The sequence below is a fragment of the Podarcis erhardii genome, assembly GCF_964252035.2.
Source record: "Podarcis erhardii genome assembly, chromosome: 14".
In the NCBI taxonomy this organism is placed as follows: domain Eukaryota; kingdom Metazoa; phylum Chordata; class Lepidosauria; order Squamata; family Lacertidae; genus Podarcis; species Podarcis erhardii.
Window position 1 is genome coordinate 10,145,224 of NC_138503.1, and position 23,202 is coordinate 10,168,425.

The window sequence follows — 23,202 nt, forward strand, 5'->3', positions numbered from 1 at the left end:
TGTCTTTAGGGGGCTGAAACACTCCTTGTTTTGTAACTGGCAGTGACACTCCAAGGTCTTGCCAGAGAGAAGCATTTCCTATTGCTCTGTCATCTAATCTGGAGATGCCAAGGCCAGCTTGGGGAGAGGGGTCTCCTCCACCATATAAATATCATTGTTGACTTTATAACTAGTCTATACCATTGGCTCTTGTAGTAAATATTTAAAAGAGGGGAAGTTAAAGCAATCCAACTGCTGAGTAACTTCTTATCTGTGAAATGCCTGAGTATTCAACTGGAAGTCTATAATACATCCCCAATCTTGAGAGAAGATAACAAAGATTAAGGCTAGCTCATTTCAAGTGCCAGGAATCTGAATCACACACTGGCAAGCAACTAGGGGCTCATTCATGCTGTTGCTTAGCATGGCTAAGTAAGCTTTCTGTCATTCCATTAATTATCCACGGTCCATACTATATTCTCTCCAGATTGCGGCTTCCCTGCACTTTCCCCTCCCTCTGGCCATTATTATTACTATTATTATTATTTATTTGTATACTGTGCTATAGCTGCAGATCTCAGGGCAGTTGCGACATAAAATCACAATATTAAAACCACAAAATAGACAATAAAAACAAAAACAACCCAATAACCCTCCCCTCCCCAACACATTTTAAAAGAGAATTGGATGTCAACCAACCAAAGAACTGGTTAAAGAGGAACTTTTTCCCAGATGAAAAGAGTTTAATGAAGGCGCCAGGCAAATCTCCCTGGGGGGAGAGCATTCCTCAAAGGGAAAGCCATTGCAGAAAAGGCCCATTCTCAAGTTGTCACCCTCCAGATCTCTCCTGGAGGAAGAAATATAATAATCTTTTAATACCCCCCCCATTTTTTTCTAATATTTCTAGATCATTTAATAAGTTCTCATTTAATCTCCATCTCGTTGGGAAATTTTGCCCTGTTCTTAATTCCACAATAATAGAGTTGTGATCTGATAACGTTCCGGGTAAAAATTCTACCTTCTTTATCTTAATGTACAAATCTCTAGAAAGCCATACAGAGTCCATTCCGCTCGCAGAATGATCCGCGCTAGCATAAAATGTGAATGGTGGAGGAAGAAAAGGGAGCGGGTAAGAGGAAAGTCGGATAGAGGAAAGTTTGGGAAGGAGGAGGGGAGCGGACAACAAGAGAGAAGTTTGCTCTCCACTTTACGCGCAGCGCGCACGAGCCCTCCGAAGCGGCGGCGCTTAGGAACTGCGCGGCTGGAGCGCGCAAAGGCGGCGGGACCCGACGGGGCGGATCTCCTCCGCAGAGGGCGGAGCGGTTTCAACAAGCTCTGAATGAGTCCGCGGGGGCGGCTAGTCTCGGCTCCGAGGAGGCGGCATGCAGCTGCAGGTCGCGGTGCCCTCGGTGGGGTTGCAGCTGTCCGAGGGCGACCAGAGCCCGGAGAAGGCGCGCACGGTGAGTGGCGGCGGCGGCAGCCCGTCGGGTTTCTCCCGGAGCGGGGCTTGGGCTCTTTTGCAGCCGCGGGGCCGGGAGGGAGAGCCCGTCCGCCGGTGCCTCTGGCGGGCTGGAGGGGAGAGCGGCTTCCAAGGCAGCGGGTGCCCCGTCGGGGCTCGAGGCCAGCCTGCAAGCGCCTTTGGCAGGGAGAAAGGGGGCGCTGAACTTGCTGGTGGGGCTTTGCAGAGGCCGGGCGAGCGAGGGAGGGGGTCCTTTGCGGCGTCCACCAAGGGAAATGAAGGAAGGAGCCCGACACGTGTAGCCTGGGGACCCTTCAGAAGTGAGGAGGAGCGCGAACAGTCTGCTTCTGGCGTCTCCAAGGGACGCGAGACGCGATTGTAATTCTTCCAACACCGCCGCCTTTTTGAGTCTGGTGAAAAAGAAGAAAGCTGGAAGAAGAGACGCTTGGAGGAAGGACGGACCTCGAGACTCCCTTTAGCGATTGAATGACTCGAGTCTGTGTCCTGTGTCCTCCAACAAGCGCGCACCCCACCGCTCAGAAGGGGGGGGGGGTATTACAGCCTCTGTAGACCAGAGAGGTGGGATATGGCAGGTATAGATAAAAAGAAAAATGTTAGCAGTGAGGGCGGAGAAGAATGAAATATAGACCCTGATAATTGTGCCTAAGGTTAAAAGTGTCCCAAACAAGTACAGTGCCCCCATCACATGGCAGAGTTGGTGAGACCACCAGCCTCCTGGCAGAGCCGTAGCTATGGAGCGGGGGGGGGGGCAGCCAGGTTTTTTGCCCCAGGTGAAGCCTCCAGCAGGGCGCTATTGAGGCTCCCAGTCGTGTGTGTGTGTGTGTGTGTGTGTGTGTGTGCAAATGCACATGAGGGAGCATGAAATTGGGTCTTTGACCTGGGTGAAATAAAGCCTAGTTTTGCCTCTGCCTCCTGGCACTGATGAGCTAATGAACAACTGCAGTGCGATTTAAAAAAAAACACCTTATCTCAATTCAAGGCCACAGGTGATAGAACCAAACTTCAAAATACTTCCTTCTCTGGGAAGAAAGTGCACACTATGGAAAGCACTTGATTAAATATATCCTCCTTGTTTCACTGTTTAAGCGGAGTTCCCATTGGCATCATCAGGCAGCAGTTTCTTATAAGATGGGAATCCTGTCACATACACAAACACACACCAGAAGTTGTTTGACTACAATTCCCATCATCGCTGATGCGGACCATGCTGGCTGGGCCTGATGGAGTCAGTCTCACAACGTCTAGATGGCAACAGGTTCCGTGTTCCCCAAGAAGGCTTCCAAAAATGGGGTAGCTGGAAACACATTCATTCCATGACGTTTCTCAGTGTCTCTGTTCTGTTAAAAGATAAGAGCTGGCATGGGAAGCCTGTCGGCCTCTAGATAATTATGGAGTCCATCAATATCTGGAGAACCAGCCGTTTCCTACCCCTGACTTAAAGTAATGTTTATGCTGCTTTAAAGTATACCGGTTGAGACAATAATACACAGAATACGGGAATAATGTGTTTTATTAAAATGATGCATATTGTTCCAGTAACCTGCCCCCCCCCATGTTTGGGGGGAGGGAACAGCCACTCCTCACACTGTTGCCACAATAACACACACACAAACACATACCTACCCTGTAGGATTGGGCAGAATGGCAGTTGTCGTGCCTCTGCTCCTTGCAGAACCAGAAGAAACTAGGAGGTTGCTAAGATCTGTAAGGCAAGATCTATTTCACTCACATCCACACACTTTTTTAAAAATCCTTCCGGCCACAAGGAGCCAGAAGGCACAGAGTAACTGCCACCAGTACATTTTGGCACCTGAGGCAGACCCCAAAATTGCACCTCCCCTCCTCACCAGGAAAGAAAACCTACATCCAGAACCTACACCCTCCCCACCAGGAAAGAAAACCTACATCCAGAACAAGGGGGGGGGGGGCAGAGGAAAATTGGCACTGGGATCTACTGCCCCAGTGGATCCCTTTGCCTGAGTCAGTCACCTCATCTTGCCGCATGGGTGGGCCAGCCTTGAGTGCAGTACTTAGAGATGACAGATTCTCATGTGGCACCACTGTAGGTCATTCTGGGGTACTGGGGGTGGGAAACTAGTTAACCCGAGAGTGGGGTGGGAGTCGGTATGGGGTAGTGGTTAGAGCATCGGATTAGGACTTGGGAGATCGGGGTTCACATCCCAACTCGACCACGGAGCTCACAAGACAACCTTGAGCCGGTCACAGTCTCTCCATCTGAAATACCTCACAGGGTGGTTTAAAAATGAAGAGACAGGAGAACCATATACAGTGGTACCTTGGGTTACAGACACTTCAGGTTACAGACTCCGCTAACCCAGAAATAGTACCTCGGGTTAAGAACTTTGCTTCAGGATGAGAACAGAAATCGTGCAGCAGCAGCAGGAGGCCCCATTAGCAAAGGTGGTGCTTCAGGTTAAGAACAGTTTCAGGTTAAGAATGGACGTCCAGAACGAATTACGGTAAGTTCTTAACCCGAGGTACCACTATACACCACTTTGAGCTCCTTAGAGGAAAGGTGGGGGCATACATCTAATAATCAGGGCCGTCCCTCCCACAAAGCAAGGTGAGGCGACTTCCTTTGGTGGCAGGATCCACAAGTGCAGCAGAACCCAGTAGAGATCTTTATTCCCCACTCCTTCATGATGTAGATCTTCACTCACCCCTTCTTTCCTGGTGGGGAGGCATGCCTCGGGTGCTAAAAGGTCTTGGGATGGTCCTGGTAATAATACATAAATAAACTCTATTGTGTGGCTATAGAATGACTTGGGCCTTTGGATTCCTCTAGGCCAGTATGATAGACTTTGACTGGCAGCAGAGTTTTTTCCAGCGTCTTGGACAGAGGTGATCCCTTGCCCTAAAATATGAGATCCTTTTAAACTGGAGGCAGAAGAAGAGCCTGTTGGATCAATTCAATGGCCCATCTAGTTCAGCATACTGTTTTCGCATGAACTGGACTAATCCTCTTTTAAAACCATCCAAATTGTTGCCCATCACTGCCTCCTGTGGCAATGAGTTCCATGGTCTAACTGTGCATTGCATGAATAAGTCCTTTCTTCTTCTTTTGCCAATTAATTTTTATTAACATTCTAATTTGTTAACAAATTAACAACAAATTAATTCAATTTAAAAGTTGAGTTTCCACCCCACCCTTCCAAGATGCTTCTTTCCCCTCCCTCCTTTGTTGCTAACAATAAAACACTTTATCTTAATTTTGCATCCTTTTGCATCCATTCTCTATTTCCATTGACTGTTTATGTTCAATTCCTGCTTAGGCCTTTATTTACTCTTTTGCCAGCTAATCGAATAGAGTTAATCTTTTATCAAGCCATGTAAATCATTCATCATAATTTTAAATCACCTGTCCTCCAATACGACTTATTTATCATGGCTTTATTTTATCCATCCTGAATCTTCCAACATTCAGCTTCACTTGAATGCCCATGAGTTCTAGGGTCTAGAGATGTGAAGGTTTCAACCTGGGAGTTTCTGTGTCCCAAAGCATGTGCTATGGGAAATCTGAGAAGCCCACATAGATCAGATTTCTGTCGTGCATCTAGCAGTGCTAATGCCAAGAAGCCCAAGCCAAATTAAGAGCAGACACTTAAGACAGGATTCTGGTAAATTGGGACATCAGCTGTGGAATAACCAGCCTTGTTTTCATGGAGGGAAGTGAACTTAGAGTGGCCTGTCTCCAGCGCACATTGAGCGAAGCATAAACATCAGGCATGGCATCTCTTGGGCACAGAGTTTCCCGGTTTCCTTATTGGTTGGCAATTCTCTCTGTTTAGTTAAGCTGGGTGTGGTGACCGTGGTTCTGTATTCCAGCTGGAAGGAGCTTACTTTGCTTGTGCCTTTATGGGGAAACTATGATTGGAACATAAAATGCCTTATGTGGCAGGATATTTTTGGCCCTAGGAACCTAAGAAACCACCTACCAGCCATTGGTCCTTCCAGCTCAGGCAGCAACTGTCCGAGTCAGAGGTCTCTTCTAGCCCTACGGAGAGATGCTACGTGGAACTGAACATGGGGGGAGCTGAACATGTCGGATTCTATCACTCAGCCATGACTTTTCACTAATGAATCTGATTTTTTCCTTTTTAAAAAGCAAGCTTCTAGACCTCATGGGAAGCAATGATAGGCTGGAAGGCACGTGATCGGGACCTCGTGTAATTTCAGGAAGCAGAGGAGGAGTGATGCAGCGATCCCACTGGCCAGAGGGTTAGACTTCAGTGCCCTGCATCGCTTCTTCCCTCCCCAACCCTATTCCACAGTTGTGGGAAGGAAAGAGAATAAAGGATATGCATGCATATTGGTTTAAAGTAGATCACAATATGATTTTTTAGTTGCCAAGTGCTCCCACTGCTGGCACAGCAGGGCTCTTGTATGTGTGCCTAGATGAGGAAGAGAAAGCAGCGTATACTAAAAATAGCAGTGTGTGTACACACACACACACACACACACACACACAACCTGCTACTGTCACTACACAAACCTTCTGTGAGTAGACTGATTTTGACATTCTGGGGGTGCTCCAATTCTATTTTTTATCCTTGTCTTTTCCTCATTTCATTTTAAATTCATATACCATCTTTTTCCATTGCTGACCCCAAGACAGTTTGCAGCCCAAGGTGAGGATTGTAGCATGTGCTTCCTCCCCCCCCCAAAAAAATATTTGGATCTATGTGCAGAGGAGAGTCTGTTGCTGCAGCTGCAATTCGTGGTGACCAGAAGTGAGTGTTGGATGTGTGAATAGTTGCTTCAGCTGGGTAAACTGAGGCCTGGGCCCAGGGACTTTGGTTTGTTTCCCCCCCAAGGAGCTGGCCCGTTTGGTCTCCTTTTCTCTCTCCTGAACAACTAAGTACACAAAACCTGTGTGGCACCTCTGCTACATCTACTGGAGCATCTGGGCACAAACCCTTCAAGAGGAGATATGAGCTGCATTGCAATCTGTGCTTTACTGGAGTTGTCCGAAGTGTATTCACCGCACTTCAACTGCACACATTCCTCAGGCCCGACACAAAGTCTTCTGCTGGGTGTTCTTTTATGCAGAGCCGAGTTTATTCAGTATCCCTGCCCCTGCCCCCCTGCTCCCATTTGGCACTTTTGAGAAGCGAAGCCAAAGGCTGATTTCAAAGAGGCTTTTGTCAAGCAGTGTTTGCTTTGGGGAGAGACTGGACTGCGGTGCATTGTGGGGGAAGAAAGCAAGATGACCGCCCTGCTATTGCAGAGAGTTAAGACAGATCTCATCTGTTCAGCAGCAGCAGAGCTGTTTTGTGGTGTGGGTGGGGCATGTCCGGGTGAAACTGACGAGCTTGTGCCTAACCTTTCAGGTGTTCAAGGTGGAAATCCTGTGGAACGGGAGGAAACATTGCATTGAGAAGCGCTACAGCGAGTTCCATGCCCTCCATAAAAGGGTAAGGTGGGTGCATGAGAGTCGGGGGGGGTGGCGAGCTTGTGGCCCTGCTGGGTGTCATTGGGCTACAAATCCCATCATCCTCGACAACTGCCCATGCCGGCTGGGACTGATGGGTGTTGGAGTCCCACCCACTAAAGAAGAATGGAGAAGTAAGGGGATGGATTGTGCAGAACTGGCAAAGTACGTTACGCTAAAATAAGTAAACAAGGTTTTATGGAAGACTGCAAACCCTTTTCGGATTACAGTGGTACCTCTGGTTATGTACTTAATTCATTCCAGAGGTCCATTCTTTACCTGAAACTGTTCTTAACCTGAAGCACCACTTTAGCTAATGGGGCCTCCTGCTGCTGCCGCGCCGCCGGAGCACGATTTCTGTTCTCATCCTGAAGCAAAGTTCTTAACCCGAGGTACTATTTCTGGGCTAGCGGAGTCTGTAACCTGAAGCATCTGTAACCCGAGGTACCACTGTACTTAACCTGAGGTACCACTGTTTATGTAACTGTGAACCTGAAATACAGCTTAGGTTTTCGGTTTCCTGGAGTGTCACATGAAATTTTGCTGCTTTGGGCATATGTCTCTGCTCAAGGGAAGTTCAAGAGCCCTCGGCTTCCATGTTGTGTCTGTTTGTTTTTGGAGGGGCAATGGAGGAGTTGAAGAAGGGCGGCCCCATATTACTGCCTATGGCCATAGACACTGCACACACCACACATTTAAAGCACACGCACCCTAAAAAGAATCCTGGGAACTGTAGTTCTGTAGAACTGTATACTGTAGTTCTGTAGAACTGTATACGGTTAGATACACGGTTTTCCCAGCCATAGTATCTGTGAGCAAGATTAGAGGGGAATGTAGAAAGGGAAGCCCTGTTTGACTGTTGCTTTCAACAGTGTGTGGCAGGAAATTTCCCACTGCTATCTCTCTTTTTTAAGTTAATTTAGGCACTGTTCATTGGGTGTGCTAATGCAAGGAAAGTCTTGCTCAATCACCATGTCTTCCTTGCAAGTGTTCTGATGAAAATAACATGCAAATAAATCTTTGAATTTGCTTGAGTACCATATTTGTGCCATCTTGAGGATGCTCTGCTGAATTCTCTCCCTCCCCCGCCAGTCAATACCTCAGTCCAAATGCTTTTAGGGTGGGTGTGGAGGGAGACTTTATATATATATATATAAAGTAAAATGAATGCAGTGTGGTTTTTTGCTTACTGAGTATGGGTCAAATAAACATGCCAGATCATATACCCATGGGTTTTGGGCAGTGGCAGCAAACTGGTACCCCTAAATGTTTTTGGATTCCAGATGTTGTTGGACTTTCAGGCCAGCAACATCTGGAGGGCAGGCACCATGTTTCAAATGCCTGCCCTTGCTTTCGGGGCAATGGATTTTTCCTCCTGGGCATTGGATAATTCTATATTCCATATTTTCTGTAAAGCCCACATTGCAGGTCTTGACCGAAGACTTCCAGACTTCCAGTTGGGGCTGACCCAGACTGCTTGCTACCTTGACGCAGAGGACAAGATGGTTCTCCCTCTATCCATGCCCTGTTAGGGTGGGGGACTGTTTGGGCCCCAACAGGCCAGATCCTTACCTCCCCAAAACCCACTGCCCAACTTGGACAGGTGTGCAATCCACCCATCTGTCAGAGCTGACCCATGTGGGAAAGGATCCGCTTTGCCAACGCATTTCCTGCAGGAAATGCACTGGCAAAGCACTGCCTGGAAGGATTGAGTTCTACTCACCAGCCGATGAACAGAGGGTTCGATCCTGCTCTCTGCTTAGGTCTGCTTCGCCGGCATGTTCCCAACAGGGAACAAAATGACCAAGCGGTACCCAGCAGGATTGCTATCGCCCAGTGACGTTAGCTGATTGGCAGATGGGCATGGTTTGGGGAAGCAGTTTTGTGGGCTGAATTTGACCCCTGGTGGGACAAGATTGCCCCACAGGCCATAAGTTTCCAACACCCGATGCACAGAAATGGACCCTGCTGGCAACTGAGCCTGACTTCAACACTCTCAGCGGAGAGCTGGCTAGTTTTGGGGTTGTAGGACACAGCACCTCTTCTCCCAGTGCCTCTCTGACATTCAGCATCCACTGCCAGAAGCAGCGGCTTCCCTCTGCCTAACAGTAGGACCGGCCGTGGGCCTGGTGGATCCTGGAGCTCCTTTGATGTCCACACTGCTTCTCTGCTCTCTCCCAACCCCCACAGATCAAGAAGAGATGCAGAGTCCCAGACTTCCCACCCAGGCGTGTCCCCAACTGGATGACGAAAGTCCTGGAGCAGCGGCGGCAGGGCCTAGAAGCTTACCTCCAGGTAAGGATGCGAGGCTGGCAGCCAAGTTGAAAACAGCCTCCCTTCCTCCCCAGCCTGCTCTCACTGATCGTGGTTCATCTGTCTCCTGCAGGGCATTTTGCTATGCAATACAGAGCTTCCCAAGGAGCTTCTAGACTTCCTGAAACTCTGGCAGTTTGAGCAAGAGCACAAGGCAGATCTTGGGTGAGTGTCTGGGTGAGCCGGGGGGGGGGAGGAGATTGAGCAGGAGCAACACTTTCCCCCTTTGTGCCACCGTCTGGCGCAGGTGGGGAGAACCTTTGACCCTCCAGATGTTTCTCCAAACACCTCCGTAATCCAAACACCATGATGAGAATGCCAGGGCTAATTACCTCCATATCAGCCCTGAATTACCGGCACGGCTGGGGTCCGGTCATGGGGGAGTCCGCCATTTCCCACCGCCGGAAACAGGAAGCTCCTGGCCCTCCAGATGTTTCTCAACTGCAATCCCATCTGCTACAGCCAGTGGGTTGTCAGGGCCCAGGGCAAGGCAGGTATTGCGCCCCCCCTAACCCATGGTTCCTGCCAGGGCCAGGTGGCAATGGGGGTGGGGAAGGGTCTTACCAGCTGGGAGAGACAATCTGTGCCAGCGGTCACTTATTTTATTTTTTATTTAATGAAAAATTTACATGGCTTGATTTAAAACAAAACAAAACACACCCTCCAAACAGTCTTTCTTTTGAAATTTTGCATGCCCCCCCCCAAAAAGTTTGTGCAACAACCCCTCTGCCCCCCCCATGCTATGCCACTGGCTACAGCAAGTGTGCCCAGGGGCAAGAGGGAGTAGGAATTGTGGTTCATTAACACCTGGAGGGCTGAAGGCTCCCTATACCTGTTAGAACTCGACAGCAGCATAGTAGTTTGAGACTGACTGTAGTTTTGTGATTCTTCCAGGACTACTCTACTTTCTTCTTTACAAAAAGCGCGGGGTATCTCACAATAACAGAATCTGATGCAATGCAAAATATAATGCCCTGATTTTCTTTCTTCATTGTAAGTTATACGTACTGTGCTTTTCTCAAACATCCCTTTCCCTGCAAAATCCAGCGTGGCAGGTAAACTCTTGTTAGAGAGGGATGGGTAGCTGGTCTCTTTTTGACATTGTCCAGGCGCTTTCCTCCCGAAGGAGCTGCAGTCAAAACGCCAACTCACACACACTGCCCTTGTGTTGATTTACAGACTTTTTGGGGCCTGGGCAATTGACAGCTAAGACCACATCTGCACTGCACATTTAAAGCACTTGTATTCCACCTTGACAGTCAAAGAATCTTGAGAACTGTAGTTTGTTAAGGGCGCGGAGAGTTATCAGGGGACTCTCATTTCTCCTTGCAAAGCTAAAATTCCCAGAGATCTTCAGGGAAGAGGGATTGATTGTTAAACCACTTGTGAGATTTGTAGATCAGTGAGGGAAATTGTTGGGTGGGTGGGTGTGTCCTAACAAACAACAGTTTGTTTTACCATAGAATTGTAGAGTTGGAAGGGACCACGGGGGTCATCTAGTCCAACCCCCTGCAATGCAGGAATATTTTGCCCAACGTGGAGCTCGAACCCACAACCCTGAGATCATGAGCCGCGTGCTCTACCAAGTGAGGTCATGACTGTCAAAGCGCTCTAGGTATGCTTGAAGTGCATGATGTAGGTGCAGTTTGAATCTCAAGTACAGTGGTACCTTGGTTTAAGAACAGCTTAGTTTATGAACAACTTGGATTAAGAACGCTCCAAACCCGGAAGTGTTTTGGTTTGTGAACTTTGCCTCAGAAGCAGAACATGTTTCGCTTCCTGTTGAGTGTGTTCCATTTGTAAATTGAGTCCCCCGCTGCTATGGGAAAGCACGCCTTGGTTTGAGAATGCTTTGGTTGAAGAATGGACTTCCGGAACGGATTAGGTTCGTAAACCATGATACCACTGTAGAACCTGGGGTAGATTAGGGTTGTGTTGGTTCCAGCTGCCATCAGCCAGCATGGTCTGGGATGATGGGAGTCCTGCAATATTTGGAGGGCCACATGTTCCCCATCCCTGCCTTATAAGCTCCGAGAGCCACCCGTTTCCACACACCAGCTTCTGTATGGAAAGGCTGCCTTTGTTACCTCCACTGTTTGTGAACAGCCTGTCCTGCCGCACCCAATGTTCTTCCCTGGGCGACTTTTCCTCGCAGGACACAAGACAAGTGCTTCACTGCCCCAGTGCTTTGTTTCCACCGGTGGGAGGGAGTCAAAATAGTCCCAACAACAGAAGGGTCCAGCCTTTGTCTACTTACTCCCCAGGGGATAAATGTGCTCATCCAGCCATGGAGGCTGGCATTTACTTTCTCGCTCCAGGGGAATGGGCACTCCCTGTGGCTTGCTTGCTGCTACAAGCGGCAGGGAATGCTCTCCAAAGGGTCTGCTTTGTGCTCTTGCTGGCCAAGTTGCAAGTGCCTGTTCCTTTTGCAGAAACACAGAGCGCACCATCTTCCGGCACTGCAGCATAGTGGTAGAGCACCTGCTTTGTGTACAGATGGTCTCAGGCTCAATCCCCAGGTAGGGTTGGCCTGGAGAAAGGCTGCTGGTAGGCATTATTGACTCAGTATAAGACAACTTCCTATGATCCTTTGTTCAGAGCAGCAGCATCTGCCCGATACAGAGTTAGGCCATTGGTCCAGTGTGGGGTGAGGCTCTCCTGTTTATTGCATTTTTAGCTTTCCTCTCCCTCTTAGGTTCAGGGTGGTGCATGTTGATCCTCCCTTCCGCACATGCATTTTATTCTCACAACCACCTTGCGAAGTAGGCTAGGAGCTGAAATGGACAGATTCTAACCCAAACGGTGGGGCTCAATTCTCTTTGCAGCCCCGGTTACCTGCTGTCCCACCGGCCGGTCATAAGTTTCCAAAGTGATCCATACATCCTCCCGGCTTCCACAGGTAACGGCTTCCTAGTAAGGTTTTTGGAGTGGTGATGGAGGGGAGCAGAGCTCTGGGCTGGTTAAGGTCTGTTATCAAGCAAGGGTCTGGGCTGCATGTCAACACTTTACCCGATACAGAAACAATTTGTCATGTAGTTTTCGATATGGGTGACAAGAGAGGCGGGGGTCCCTCACCTGCCATCCTGGACTGGCAGGATTGGGGGAGCGGATGGAAAGCAGTTGTTTTGCTGAAAGGCACCTGTGCAAAAACCATTGCAGTGTTAAAGGTAAAGGTAAAGGGACCCCTGACCATTAGGTCCAGTCTTGGCTGACTCTGGGGTTGCGGCACTCATCTCACTTTATTGGCCAAGGGAGCTGGTGTACAGCTTCCGGGTCATGCAGCCAGCATGACTAAGCCGCTTCTGGCGAACCAGAGCAGTGCACGAAAACGCCATTTACCTTCCCGCTGGAGTGGTACCTATTTATCTACTTGCACTTTGACGTGCTTTCGAACTGCTAGGTTGGCAGGAGCAGGGACCGAGCAACGGGAGCTCACCCTGTCACGGGGATTGAACTGCCGACCTTCTGATTGGCAAGTCCTAGGTTCTGTGGTTTAATCCACAGCGCCACCCGTGTCCCCTTATTGCAGTGTTAGAGATGCCCAAACACTCAGGTTTGGGGTAGTTAAGCAGCGTCTCCTGCAACAGGAGGAAGCGGTGGATGCTGAAATGATGAAACACGGGATCGCAGAGTCCTAACATGAGCCACTTTTGTGCTCTGGAACTGAACCGTGTGCTAGATCTTATCTGAATGCCAGGTTGAAGATGCCCCTTTGCCCTCTGCTGGGGGCGGCATTGTCCGTCGGCCCATCTCAGGGGGCTTAGCTTCCTAGGCCAGAAAGGGAAGACAGGAAGAGGCCTCGGGGGCTGCTTTCTGCTCCCACCTTTTAAGGGTTGATTGAATGGGTTGCCACCGTTAATTCCCTCCTCTCCCTCTCAGACTTGCTTCCCGACGTGATCCTGAGTGGAGTGCTGCAGGGTTTCTATGCACCCCGGAGGAACTTCTGCCTGCAGTCAAAGCTCTTTGCGGCTCTGCCACCCACCGACTTGACATCCTCTCCTTTGCAACCGGCCTAGGGAACGCTCAGAGGATCAAGTGCAGCTCTGTTCGTTTGTGGAAAAGCAACCGCCGGCTTCCTCCTTGCGTCGTACGTTGGAAAGAAAGGGGTTGGGGACAAGAAAGAAGTTGGGGGAGCCACTTCTTGAGGCAGGCAGTGGGAAGGAAATGCAGTAGGTTGCTTTGTTAGTCTGCTGAGCTCCAGTAGAGTGCAGCTAACACGGGCAGGGCTTGTTGCCACTTCTGGCAAGAGCTGTGGCTCTCAGGTGTTTCCAGGTGACAGCTCTTGTCAGCCCATGTGAGTGAGAAGCAGCTGCAAGTCAGGGAGGTACGCATGCCTTCCTCCAAGCTTCATGGGCTGGAAGCAAGAGCAGCACAACAGCAGCAGCTGGGGGCAGGTACTGACTCAGGTCAGGTGCTGACAATGCAAGATGCTCCTAGTGTTTGTGTGCACAGTGACGCCACATTGATAGTCTCCCAGCCTTCTGTCTAGTCCAAAGGGAGGCAGCAACTGCTCCCTCACCGCAGCGGCAAGAAACCACTGCCAACTTGGCATGGATCTGGTCCAGTTGGCACTTTAATGCAGGTGTAGCCAACGTGGTGCCATTCAGCTGCCAACAGCCCCCCAACTCCCATCAGCCCCAACCGGCTGTGGTCTAACAACACCCAGAGTGTAACAGCTTGGGGAAAGCTGCAATGATGTGACACAGGTAGCAGAGCCCTCCCAGAGGAGTCCGGGTTTTTCTACAGCATGGCGGGAAACCAGCAGCTCCTCTAAGCTATCCCAATAGTTTGGGTTATTCCTGCTGAAGATAACTGCTTTCTCAGTGAGGTAGATGGTCTACTTTAACAAAAATGGCTATGCAATAAAAACACTTCCACTACAAATATTGAGTTGGTTTTGAAACTGCTGTAATTTGAGGGAGGGGGTGGAGGGGAGAAGAAGACAGTTTCTGACATTGCCAGTGGGCTGGTTTGTGGACAAAGCTTCTTAAACCATGGTTTACTCTTACAGTGAATCAGTATGCTAGTGCTTGGGGGGTGGGGGGGTGGAGCTGAGCCAAATCATGGTTTAGTTGCAAGAGAGGCTTTGTCCTTCCTGCTCAGTTTGTGTTTGCGATGGCTTGGAATAAGCCCCTTTATAAACATACCCACCTTTCATGGGATGCTAGGATTGAACAGCCACTTGCCTTTGTGTTCCAAACAGGGAAGCAAAGAGCTTTCTGAACGAATTTGGCAATGGCTAACTTTCCTTGGGGAAGTAGTAAATTTGTGACATTTGCAATCTAGAATACCGCTCTGAATAAATGCTGGAAGTTTATGGTTGGGGTGGGAGCTTTACTAGCTGTAGCTAATAAAAACAACAACCAGGCAGTACTACAAAAACACAATGGACGCGTTTATTGGTCCATGTGCTTTCTTACAAAACGGAATGGGACACCCATTGCCCCCCACCCCACCCCTCATAGCCACTTGGGTGACCAGTGGCTGATGGAATGAGTTGTTAACAGGATGGAGACCCCACCCCCCCACCCCGAAGCATGTAGCTGGGGGAAGGGTGGACAGAAAGGGAGCAGCAGTGGCGGCAGTTCACCTGCTGTGGGACAGTGATGATGCGAGGCCTCCGTGAGTGTGTAGCCCCCTCGCAGCCCTTTGCAAGCCAGAGTCTGACCCTCCAGCGGCCTCCCGGTTATTCTTTGACAATGGCAAATGGCTTCTCCACCTCGATGACGTTGCAGTCGGCAATGGTGACATCTTTGAGAGGTTTGTCCCGACTATCGGTCTTTGTGTTCTCCACTTTTCGCACTACATCCTAAGAAAGGGAAGCAGGAATAAGAAGGGAGGAATGTTGGAAGTTAGCCAGGGGGCATTTTGCTTCTGGTGTGGGTCCAACTGCAGCCACATGGAGATCTCTGGATGCCAGGTTCCTGACTGACATCTCCACCTGGCTGGCCCCTCCAGCTTTCTTAAGCAGGTAAGCAGAAGAGCTTATTCACTGCATTTAAATCCCACCTTTTCTTCCAAGAAGTACATGGTTCACCCCTCCCCTGGTTAATCTCTACAACAACCCGGTGAGGTAGGTTAAGAGGCTGTGACTGTCCCAAGGTCCCCCAGTGAGGATTTGAATCCTGATATCCCACGTCCTAGTCCGACACTCTAGCCACTACACCACACTGGCTTCCTACACTTCTTCTGCTATGGGGCAGCTACATAAATTAAGTAGGTAAATAAAAACGGGGAAAGCAAAATGTCACTGAGAGAAGGTTCTGAAATACTTTCCTCGAAGCCTAAATTTATTTTATTCTGGATTGTTTTATTTGGTGTTTTCATATAGAGTTGGAAGGGACCCGAGGGCCATCTAGTCCTACCCCCTGCAATGCAGGAATCTTGGCTAAAGCATCCATGACACGTCATCCAACCTCTGCTTAAAAACCTCCAAGGAAGGAGAGTCTGCAACCTCCCATTTTAATGTTGCAAACTGCCTTGAGATTTTTTCCCCTTTAAAATATAAAGTAGGAGAGAAATTAAATAGTCATAATGATAAATCTCGTTTTTTAAAAAAGGTGCCTAGACATTCCATTGTGGTGACTATAAGCTAGGTTTAAGGTGCCATTTGGCGATTTGCTTATATATCTGAGTTTCTAGCACTGATGACACGTTATACCCGTGGAGGGCACTTGGCAATGCCCATCGCATGGGCATTTCTAGCTGCCCCATTTTGCCCTGTAATGCAGCCTGGAGAATGGCAATACAGTTGTACCTTTGAAGTCAAACGGAATCCATTCCGGAAATCCGTTCAACTTCCAAATCACGGCTTCTGATTGGCTGCAGGAAGCTCCTGCAGCCAATCGGAACCCCGTCAGACATTTGGCTTCCAAAAGAACATTCAAAAACCTGAACAGTCATTTCCGGGTTTCAATTGTTCGGGAGCCAAAACATCCAAATTCAGGGGGTTCAACAACCAATGTACAACTGTATGGGGTTCCTGTAGTAAGCTCTTTATATATATTCACTCTTAGGCACTAGTTATGCCAATCACTAGGTGCGCAGAGCTGTTTCCCATACACAGAGGGAGGCAAGACGTTGTCAAACTCCCAGCTTCCATCAGCTCCAGGCAGCATAGCGGATAGTCAGGGGTGATGGAAGTTGTGGTCCCACTTCACTGGGAGGGCCCAAGGTTCTCCACCCCTGCAGTTCAATGGTCAAAATTGGCATTACCAGATAAAAATTCAAGTCCACCACAGAAATCTAAAAAGCCCAGGAAGCTGCACAGATTTGTGCCCAATGTCAAAAGAGACAAAGAACTCAGCACCAGGCAAAACTATTGTTGAGGGGCTCCAAACTTGGGCACCACCCCAGAAAAAGCCCCCCCCCCGCCCTTCCTACAGCAGCGGGATCTGGAAAAGAGCCTCCTTAGGCCCATGAACTGCCATGACAACAATCTAGGAGGCAGTGAAATTTTAATATGCTCCATTTGCTTGGTCCTGGTCAAGTTCCCATTATTTGGAACCAACAACTGCATTAGAAATCCAAGTAAGGGCTCAGGTGACGCTATGCACAACACACACACACAAAATATCGCTCACCATCCCTTCCAGGACTTTGCCGAAGACAACATGCTTGCCATCCAGCCATGACGTCTTGACGGTGGTGATGAAGAACTGAGAGCCGTTGGTGTCCTTGCCAGCGTTGGCCATGCTCACCCAGCCAGGCCCATAGTGCTTCAACTTGAAGTTCTCGTCGGGGAAACGGTCCCCGTAGATGCTTTTACCTGGCAGTGAACAAAAGGGAGAGAATAACACCGTCTTCCAGCGTCCAGCTTTGTTTTTTGAGGGTTACTCCTGCCCAGAGAGGGACGCGGGTGGCGCTGTGGGTAAAACCTCAGTGCCTAGGACTTGCCGATCGTATGGTCGGCGGTTCGAATCCCCGCGGCGGGGTGAGCTCCCGTCTTTCGGTCCCAGCTCCTGCCCACCTAGCAGTTCGAAAGCACCCTTAAAAAAGTGCAAGTAGATAAATAGGTACCGCTTTATAGCAGGAAGGTAAACGGCGTTTCCGTGTGCTGCGCTGGTGCTGGCTCGCCAGCTGCAGCTTCGTCACGCTGGCCACGTGACCCGGAAGTGTCTTCGGACGGCGCCGGCTCACGAACTCTTGAGCGAGATGAGCACGCAACCCTAGAGTCGGACACGACTGGCCCTGACGGTCAGGGGTACCTTTTTTTACCTGCCCAGAGAAGGATCCTTGTCCAACCCCATCCAGAAGAGACAGAATTGACTCGGCCCTCACCTCCTGTTCCATCTCCCCGGGTGAAGTCTCCTCCCTGGATCATGAAATCCTTGATCACACGGTGAAACTTGCTGCCTTTGTAGCCAAACCCTTTCTGAAAAGGAAGGGAGTTTGGTAAGAGTGAGGAGAGTTTGCAGCACCACTCTGGGCAAGACTTGGTTTTAAGTCCTTTCCTGAGCAATCTAGAACCAGACAATTTCGGAGCATCAGCTGTAACCTCTCCCATCGGTGGGCAGAAGAGAGTCACGACTGGTGGAAAAGGGACCGAGATACTGGGGAAAGCAGAATACTTTGCTGCTGCAATGCAAGTGAGGCCTCAGCAATTTCTCCTCCACCATCACCAACCCCCCACTGCCTGCAAACCCTAATGGGAGTCCAAATGCTTAAGGCTTTAGCCTCCAGCGGGTTAGCCCATTACTTGAGCAATAAACTTCTTAATGGGCTCAGCTCTTGCTAATCACTAGCAATCCCTTGTGGTTCCAACTACTAAAAGGGCCCCATCATGGGGATCAGCAGGGTTGGGTTTTTCCCCCCTGGGCGGGGGCAAATTAAAACACTGAAAGAGTAGAGCGGGCTAGTTTCTCAGAAAGAAAATAAGAACGGTCCCTATACACTTTTGTTGCATTTCAAAGGCAACACAAATGCTGGAAACTTCTAAAAAATATAAATGAAAGCTGGAAATCTGAGATGATGGTACATCCAGAGATTTTTTGAGGGGGGAATGACTGCCCCAATGTGCCACCCTTCCCTGGTGGAAGCCCAGCGGCCCAATGAAACATCTGGATTCACAACACCTGATCCAGTGCAGAAGTACATGGGAATTCACGTAAGTAACTTGACGGTCAAATATTGAAAGTTAAAAGCAGCAGTGAGAGGGCAGAAGCTTAATCTTGGCAGAACCTCATCTTTTTCTCTGTTCTTAGCTTAGAGAGAACATTCCCTCTCCAGCAGATCTTCACTCAGTTTCCAAATATTTGTGCAATTCGGCCAGCAGCAGCAGCAGCAGCAAATGGAGCGCACTGGAGGCAAATCCTGACATGCACCAGTCAGGATTCCTTCTCCCAAAGGCCAGCAAAAGCAAAAGGCTGTAGCACCCAGACTTTGGCCTTAAGGGTTTTCCAGCCTCTCTCCACACCAAGGCTCTTTAGATGAGCAATATTATTATTTCACTTATTCAAAATGGGGTAAGCCAGCCCTCCTGCGTTTGGGGTCCTTCCTGTTGTGTGGGCCTCTGGATGCGTGCCCCACAGTCACCCCACTTGGCAGCCTTCCTTCCGCACCCTTGTAAGCAGACTGACCTACTGAGGACTCTGGCCCAACATTTGAACTCACTTCTCCCGTGGACAAGGCGACAAAATTCTCAACTGTCTTCGGAACTGTCTTTCCAAAGAGGCCGATGACCACTCGCCCCACGTCTTCATCCCCGATCCGCAGATCAAAATACACCTGGTGAGCAAAACAGGCTGCATCATGGAACAGCTGCAGAGTGGAGCCCCCTTCCTGTTCTGACATCAGCCTCAATATCCAAGAGTCCAATGCCTGCGGGGAGTTAGGCTGTCTGCAGCAACGCTTATACGTAAGGAGCCAGCCATGGAACCGTACTGCTAGTTTTATTGGGATAATCCTCAGGTTATGCTCCATTCAAGTAGGAGGGGGAGAACCACATCCTTGGGAGAAAAAGGTGGGGCATAAATTCAATAAATAGAATATTTGTCCACCTAGACAGGTACAGTGGTGCCTCGCAAGACGAAATTAATCCATTCCGTGAGGCTCTTCGTATAGCGGTTTTTTCGTCTTGCGAAGCAAGCCCATTGACAGCTTAGCGGATTAGCGCTATTAGGGTTTAGCGGCTTTTAGCGGATCACCTGATAAGCGGCTTATCAGCGGATCACCTGATAAGCGGCTTAGCGGCTTAGGAAAAGGGGGGGGGAAGGGGGAAAAACCCGCAGGAACTCGCAAGGCATTTTCGTCTTGCGAAGCAAGCCCATAGGGAAATTCGTTTTGCGAAGCGCCTCCAAAACGGAAAACCCTTTCGTCTAGCGGGTTTTCCGTCTTGCGAGGCGTTCGTCTTGCGGGGCACCACTGTATTGTCTTTTCTGACCAGGAGTCCTTCACTCTCTCTCTCTCCCCAAGGCATAAGCAAAGGTCTCAACCTTGCAATTTGATTCCACCACCCCCAGGCTGCACCAACACCAGCAGTGCTCTGAACTCTCCCCAAATGCTTTCTCCAGGCTGCAATGCATTTCAGACAATGCCTAGTGCTTGCTTGAACTGAAAGGTCTGTGTGCACTAGAAACCTCTGGGATATATGTGGCTGAAATATAGCCCACTGTACAAAGTAGAGAGACGTATCTATTGCCCCACCCACACCAGAATGTGTCTCCCAAAGGTTTTCAGGCTGCACACTCTTCCTCCTCCCTGCTTTTGAAGTATGGCAAGTGGGCTCTGCCTGACAGTTCATGTTTGCTGGTCTGGAGTGGGATTCTCACTTTTTGCAAGTACATCCTGGGTTCAATTCTCAGACAAGTCCATGCTCCAGAGAGGGGTGGGGGGAATCTTAAAGGGGAAGGTCATTGGTTCAATTCCTCACACCTGCAGCTTGAAAATGATCTCCTCCCTGGTACAGAGGAGAGATGTTACCAGCTGCAATAGGAAACATCCTTGATCCCTTCCCTTCCCTTCCCTTCCCAGGAGTTTGAGGAAGGGAAGGGGCCAGAATGCACAGACAGAGAATACTTTGTATGTCTGCGGTTCCAGGCTGAGTCTCTGGCATCTCCAGCTGAAAGGCTCTTGAGCAGCAATAGCTAGTGGTGCTGTCAGGACAAGTCTTTGGGTTCGGCCAAAGGAGGGAGGGACCCCAAACACAGGAGGGCTTTTAAAGGAAGCAACATAGTACAAACTGTTTTGGAGCACATATAGACCATTAAGTCCAGAGCCTGAAATTTCCCACTGGCTCCACCTCTCTGGAATGCATTGCCAAGACTCCCAAACCCACCTGCAGCGTTCTAAACTCCCGTTGTTCCAGGTGCATTTTGCGCCAGGGAATTTCATTAGCACGAGCAGTTTCTGAGCTCTGGGCGCAGTACTGCGCCTGAGATTTCAGATTAAAACTGCAGAGTGGAAGGAACGGAGGACCTTTTTTCTGCCTCCCCACTTCCAGCTACTCTCTGAAGACTGGAGAAGAGACCCTCTTAAGAATATTAGGGGGGTGGGCAGGGGGAGGGGTAGACCATGTGAAAAATGAATTATTTTAGCTGAAGTTCATTCATTTTCAGCTTTGTATTCTTGTTATAAAAAAGTGCATCTAGACATTCCATTGTTGCGTCCATAGCCTAGGTTTAAGGTGACATTTAGCTCCTAGCTTTCATATCTCAGTTTCTAACACTGCCCATCTGCTCTCACTGGCCTTTGCTTCAGATCACACGTTGCTTTGTAAGGTTCTTATTTTAGTTTTTGGCCGGCCGGCTGTTTTTCTTTCACTTTATGAAGTATCCTTTGGTGTCTGTAATATTACAAGCTATTTTAGGAGGGCTTTTGCTCTGAAAGACGGCCAGGACAAATTTTTAAGCCAAGAAACTCAAACAACAAAGCGTTCAGTGGCACCATCAGATTCCTTGTGACGTAAGAATGCATGTTAGTCTGTTAGTCTCTAACGTTGCCGCAAGACACTCTGCTAATTTTGGAAGTTGTCTGATAAAATGATACAGTAACAGAAAAAAACCAAAGGTCTGGCTCAGCATAAGGCTGCTTTGTAGAATGTGGGATCTCTTATCCTGGCCAAGGGTTAGTCACAAAACCTAACCCTTTCTGCAGACATCTCTTTTCAATATGCATGACAACTGTCCTAATTTACCAGGGGCAGCCCCTAATTTCTGACCCTCCCTAAATCTCTCTCCTTTCCTAGCCCTGTGCCTATGAATACTTTATCACTTTGGGACACCCCCCCCCCCAAGTCAAGGCTCCAAATACCTAAGTCTAAGCACACATACCAGGAAGTTCTGTTACGCTCAGTTGTACTTCCTATTGAGTAATAACACATCAGATGCAACAAAAGCACAGCCTGTGTTAAACTTGTTGGCCTTTAAAGGAGCCGTAAGATATTTCTGCAGTGTGAGACAAGACATGGCTGCCCCACTAGGGCCTCCAAGCAATAACCACCATGCTTGGAATCAATCATGTTAAGAATGAACAACTGTTTAATTTTTATTTGCTGATGTTTTGAGAGTTAATTCTATTGTGTACTATTCTAATAGATTGCTGAATATTACTTTACTTGATATAAGTGGCTCCATTTTAAAGTTACGTTTTAGTATGAATTTTTGACCTGGATCTGATCATTATAAGGCGCGTGTTCCTTGCTGCATATTTTTTTTGCTGCAAATCGCCTTGCTTATAGCAACATAGAAAGGCGGCATAGAAATTAAAAGCCAAATGAAATGAAGCCATGCATGCTCGGAAGGGTCTCTCCATCGCGCATGACTTTATCGCCTGGCCAGCTAAGACCCCACCCTAAGCCTCCCAATGCTTCTTTCCGCCCCTCCTTGCACACCACATCCCGATATAAAACAAGACTATGGTCTATTGAAGCCTTTGCCATACAGTGGTACCTCAGGTTACATATGCTTCAGGTTACAGACTCCGCTAACCCAGAAATAGTACCTCGGGTTAAGAACTTTGCTTCAGGATGAGAACAGAAATCGTGCTCTGGGGGCGTGGCGGCAGCGGGAGGCCCCATTAGCTAAAGTGGTGCCTCAGGTTAAGAACAGTTTCAGGTTAAGAACGGACCTCCAGAATGAATTAAGTACTTAACCCGAGGTACCACTGTATAGTCTTTCAAGGAGCACAGCAGGGGACGAGGTTCAGCTCTGAACGGCTTGCTAAGAGAAGAAAAATCGCCTCCCCGCTGCCTGGGTGCACTGGCCATAAATCGCCTTTTAGGCTTTTTCAGCAATTATCATGTTAAGATAAATCAAATAAATTCTTATTACTATTATTATTATTATTGCACAGAATCGGGCTAGAGGGCTTCTGCTGCTGCAGAACAGAGGGGTGCAATTGCAACAGGGGGGACGCCCCCCCTGCAGAGAAGTGCTATGGGGGAGGGGCTGCAAATAAGCCCCCCTCCCCCCCCCGCTCACCTTGGCCGTGACCTTGGGCCCCTTCTTGCGCTCCTCCGCGTGAGCAGCCGGGAAGAGCAGCAGCAGCAGAGAGCCGCCCAGGCCCAGCAAGGCCGCGGCCGCCAGCAGCTTCATCTTCCTCCGCTCGCAGCCCCAGCAGCGCCAAGCCGGCCACAGAGCCCGCATCCGCCCCCTGCCCCTCTCGCTCGTCCTCCCCTCCCGCCTCCCCCGCGCGCAATGGTACAGCCCCGAGCCGGGCGGAGCGGAGTCCTGGGCGAGAGGGATTGGCCGCTTCCATCTCAGGAGAGGGGGAGGGAGGCCGTTCCCCACCCCCACCCCGGGGGGCGTCGGCGGCTCCTGCGACAAAGGAATGCCACGTTTCCAGCTTCCGATTGGGCGGCGAGCTCGGCCAATGGGAAGCGGGCACGAGAGGAGCCGGCGGCGGCGGCTGCGCGCCGGTTGGGCCAAGGGGCAGACAAAGGAGAGGAAGGACGCGCGGAGCGAGGACTACATTACCCAGCGAGCAGTGCGCGGCCGCCGGCGTCGCGCTCTTCGCTGAAGTTGCCGCCCTTCGCCTGTAG

General features: G+C 49.5%; 2 protein-coding genes across 2 annotated transcripts; one reads left to right on the forward strand and one right to left on the reverse strand.

Moving 5' to 3' along the window:
* Nucleotides 1-1,283: 1,283 nt before the first annotated feature.
* On the forward strand, nucleotides 1,284-14,108 carry SNX22 (sorting nexin 22). The gene is made up of 6 exons (XM_081839363.1): nucleotides 1,284-1,439; nucleotides 6,811-6,894; nucleotides 9,102-9,206; nucleotides 9,298-9,389; nucleotides 12,050-12,123; nucleotides 13,104-14,108. Exons 1-6 carry the CDS (start codon nucleotides 1,362-1,364, stop codon nucleotides 13,238-13,240), a joined length of 570 nt encoding a protein of 189 aa, XP_081695489.1. The 5' UTR covers nucleotides 1,284-1,361; the 3' UTR covers nucleotides 13,241-14,108.
* Nucleotides 14,109-14,598: 490 nt separating this feature from the next.
* On the reverse strand, nucleotides 14,599-22,822 carry PPIB (peptidylprolyl isomerase B). The gene is made up of 5 exons (XM_081839332.1): nucleotides 22,643-22,822; nucleotides 18,837-18,950; nucleotides 17,505-17,598; nucleotides 16,808-16,992; nucleotides 14,599-15,033 (listed from the first exon to the last, which is right to left on the reverse strand). Exons 1-5 carry the CDS (start codon nucleotides 22,805-22,807, stop codon nucleotides 14,911-14,913), a joined length of 681 nt encoding a protein of 226 aa, XP_081695458.1. The 5' UTR covers nucleotides 22,808-22,822; the 3' UTR covers nucleotides 14,599-14,910.
* Nucleotides 22,823-23,202: the final 380 nt, after the last annotated feature.

What these genes read in the sequence shown, in the direction of transcription:
- SNX22 (XM_081839363.1), top strand. Translation starts at nt 1,362, where the DNA reads ATGCAGCTGCAGGTCGCGGTGCCCTCGGTGGGGTTGCAGCTGTCCGAG. An exon ending in GAGCACAAGGCAGATCTTGG is followed by an intron (nt 9,390 to 12,049) that starts GTGAGTGTCTGG and finishes TTCTCTTTGCAG; the next exon opens with CCCCGGTTACCTGCTGTCCC. An exon ending in CATCCTCCCGGCTTCCACAG is followed by an intron (nt 12,124 to 13,103) that starts GTAACGGCTTCC and finishes TCTCCCTCTCAG; the next exon opens with ACTTGCTTCCCGACGTGATC.
- PPIB (XM_081839332.1), bottom strand. Translation starts at nt 22,807, where the DNA reads ATGCGGGCTCTGTGGCCGGCTTGGCGCTGCTGGGGCTGCGAGCGGAGG. An exon ending in GGCCCAAGGTCACGGCCAAG is followed by an intron (nt 18,951 to 22,642) that starts GTGAGCGGGGGG and finishes TTTGCTCACCAG; the next exon opens with GTGTATTTTGATCTGCGGAT. An exon ending in GCAAAGTCCTGGAAGGGATG is followed by an intron (nt 15,034 to 16,807) that starts GTGAGCGATATT and finishes TCCCTTTCTTAG; the next exon opens with GATGTAGTGCGAAAAGTGGA.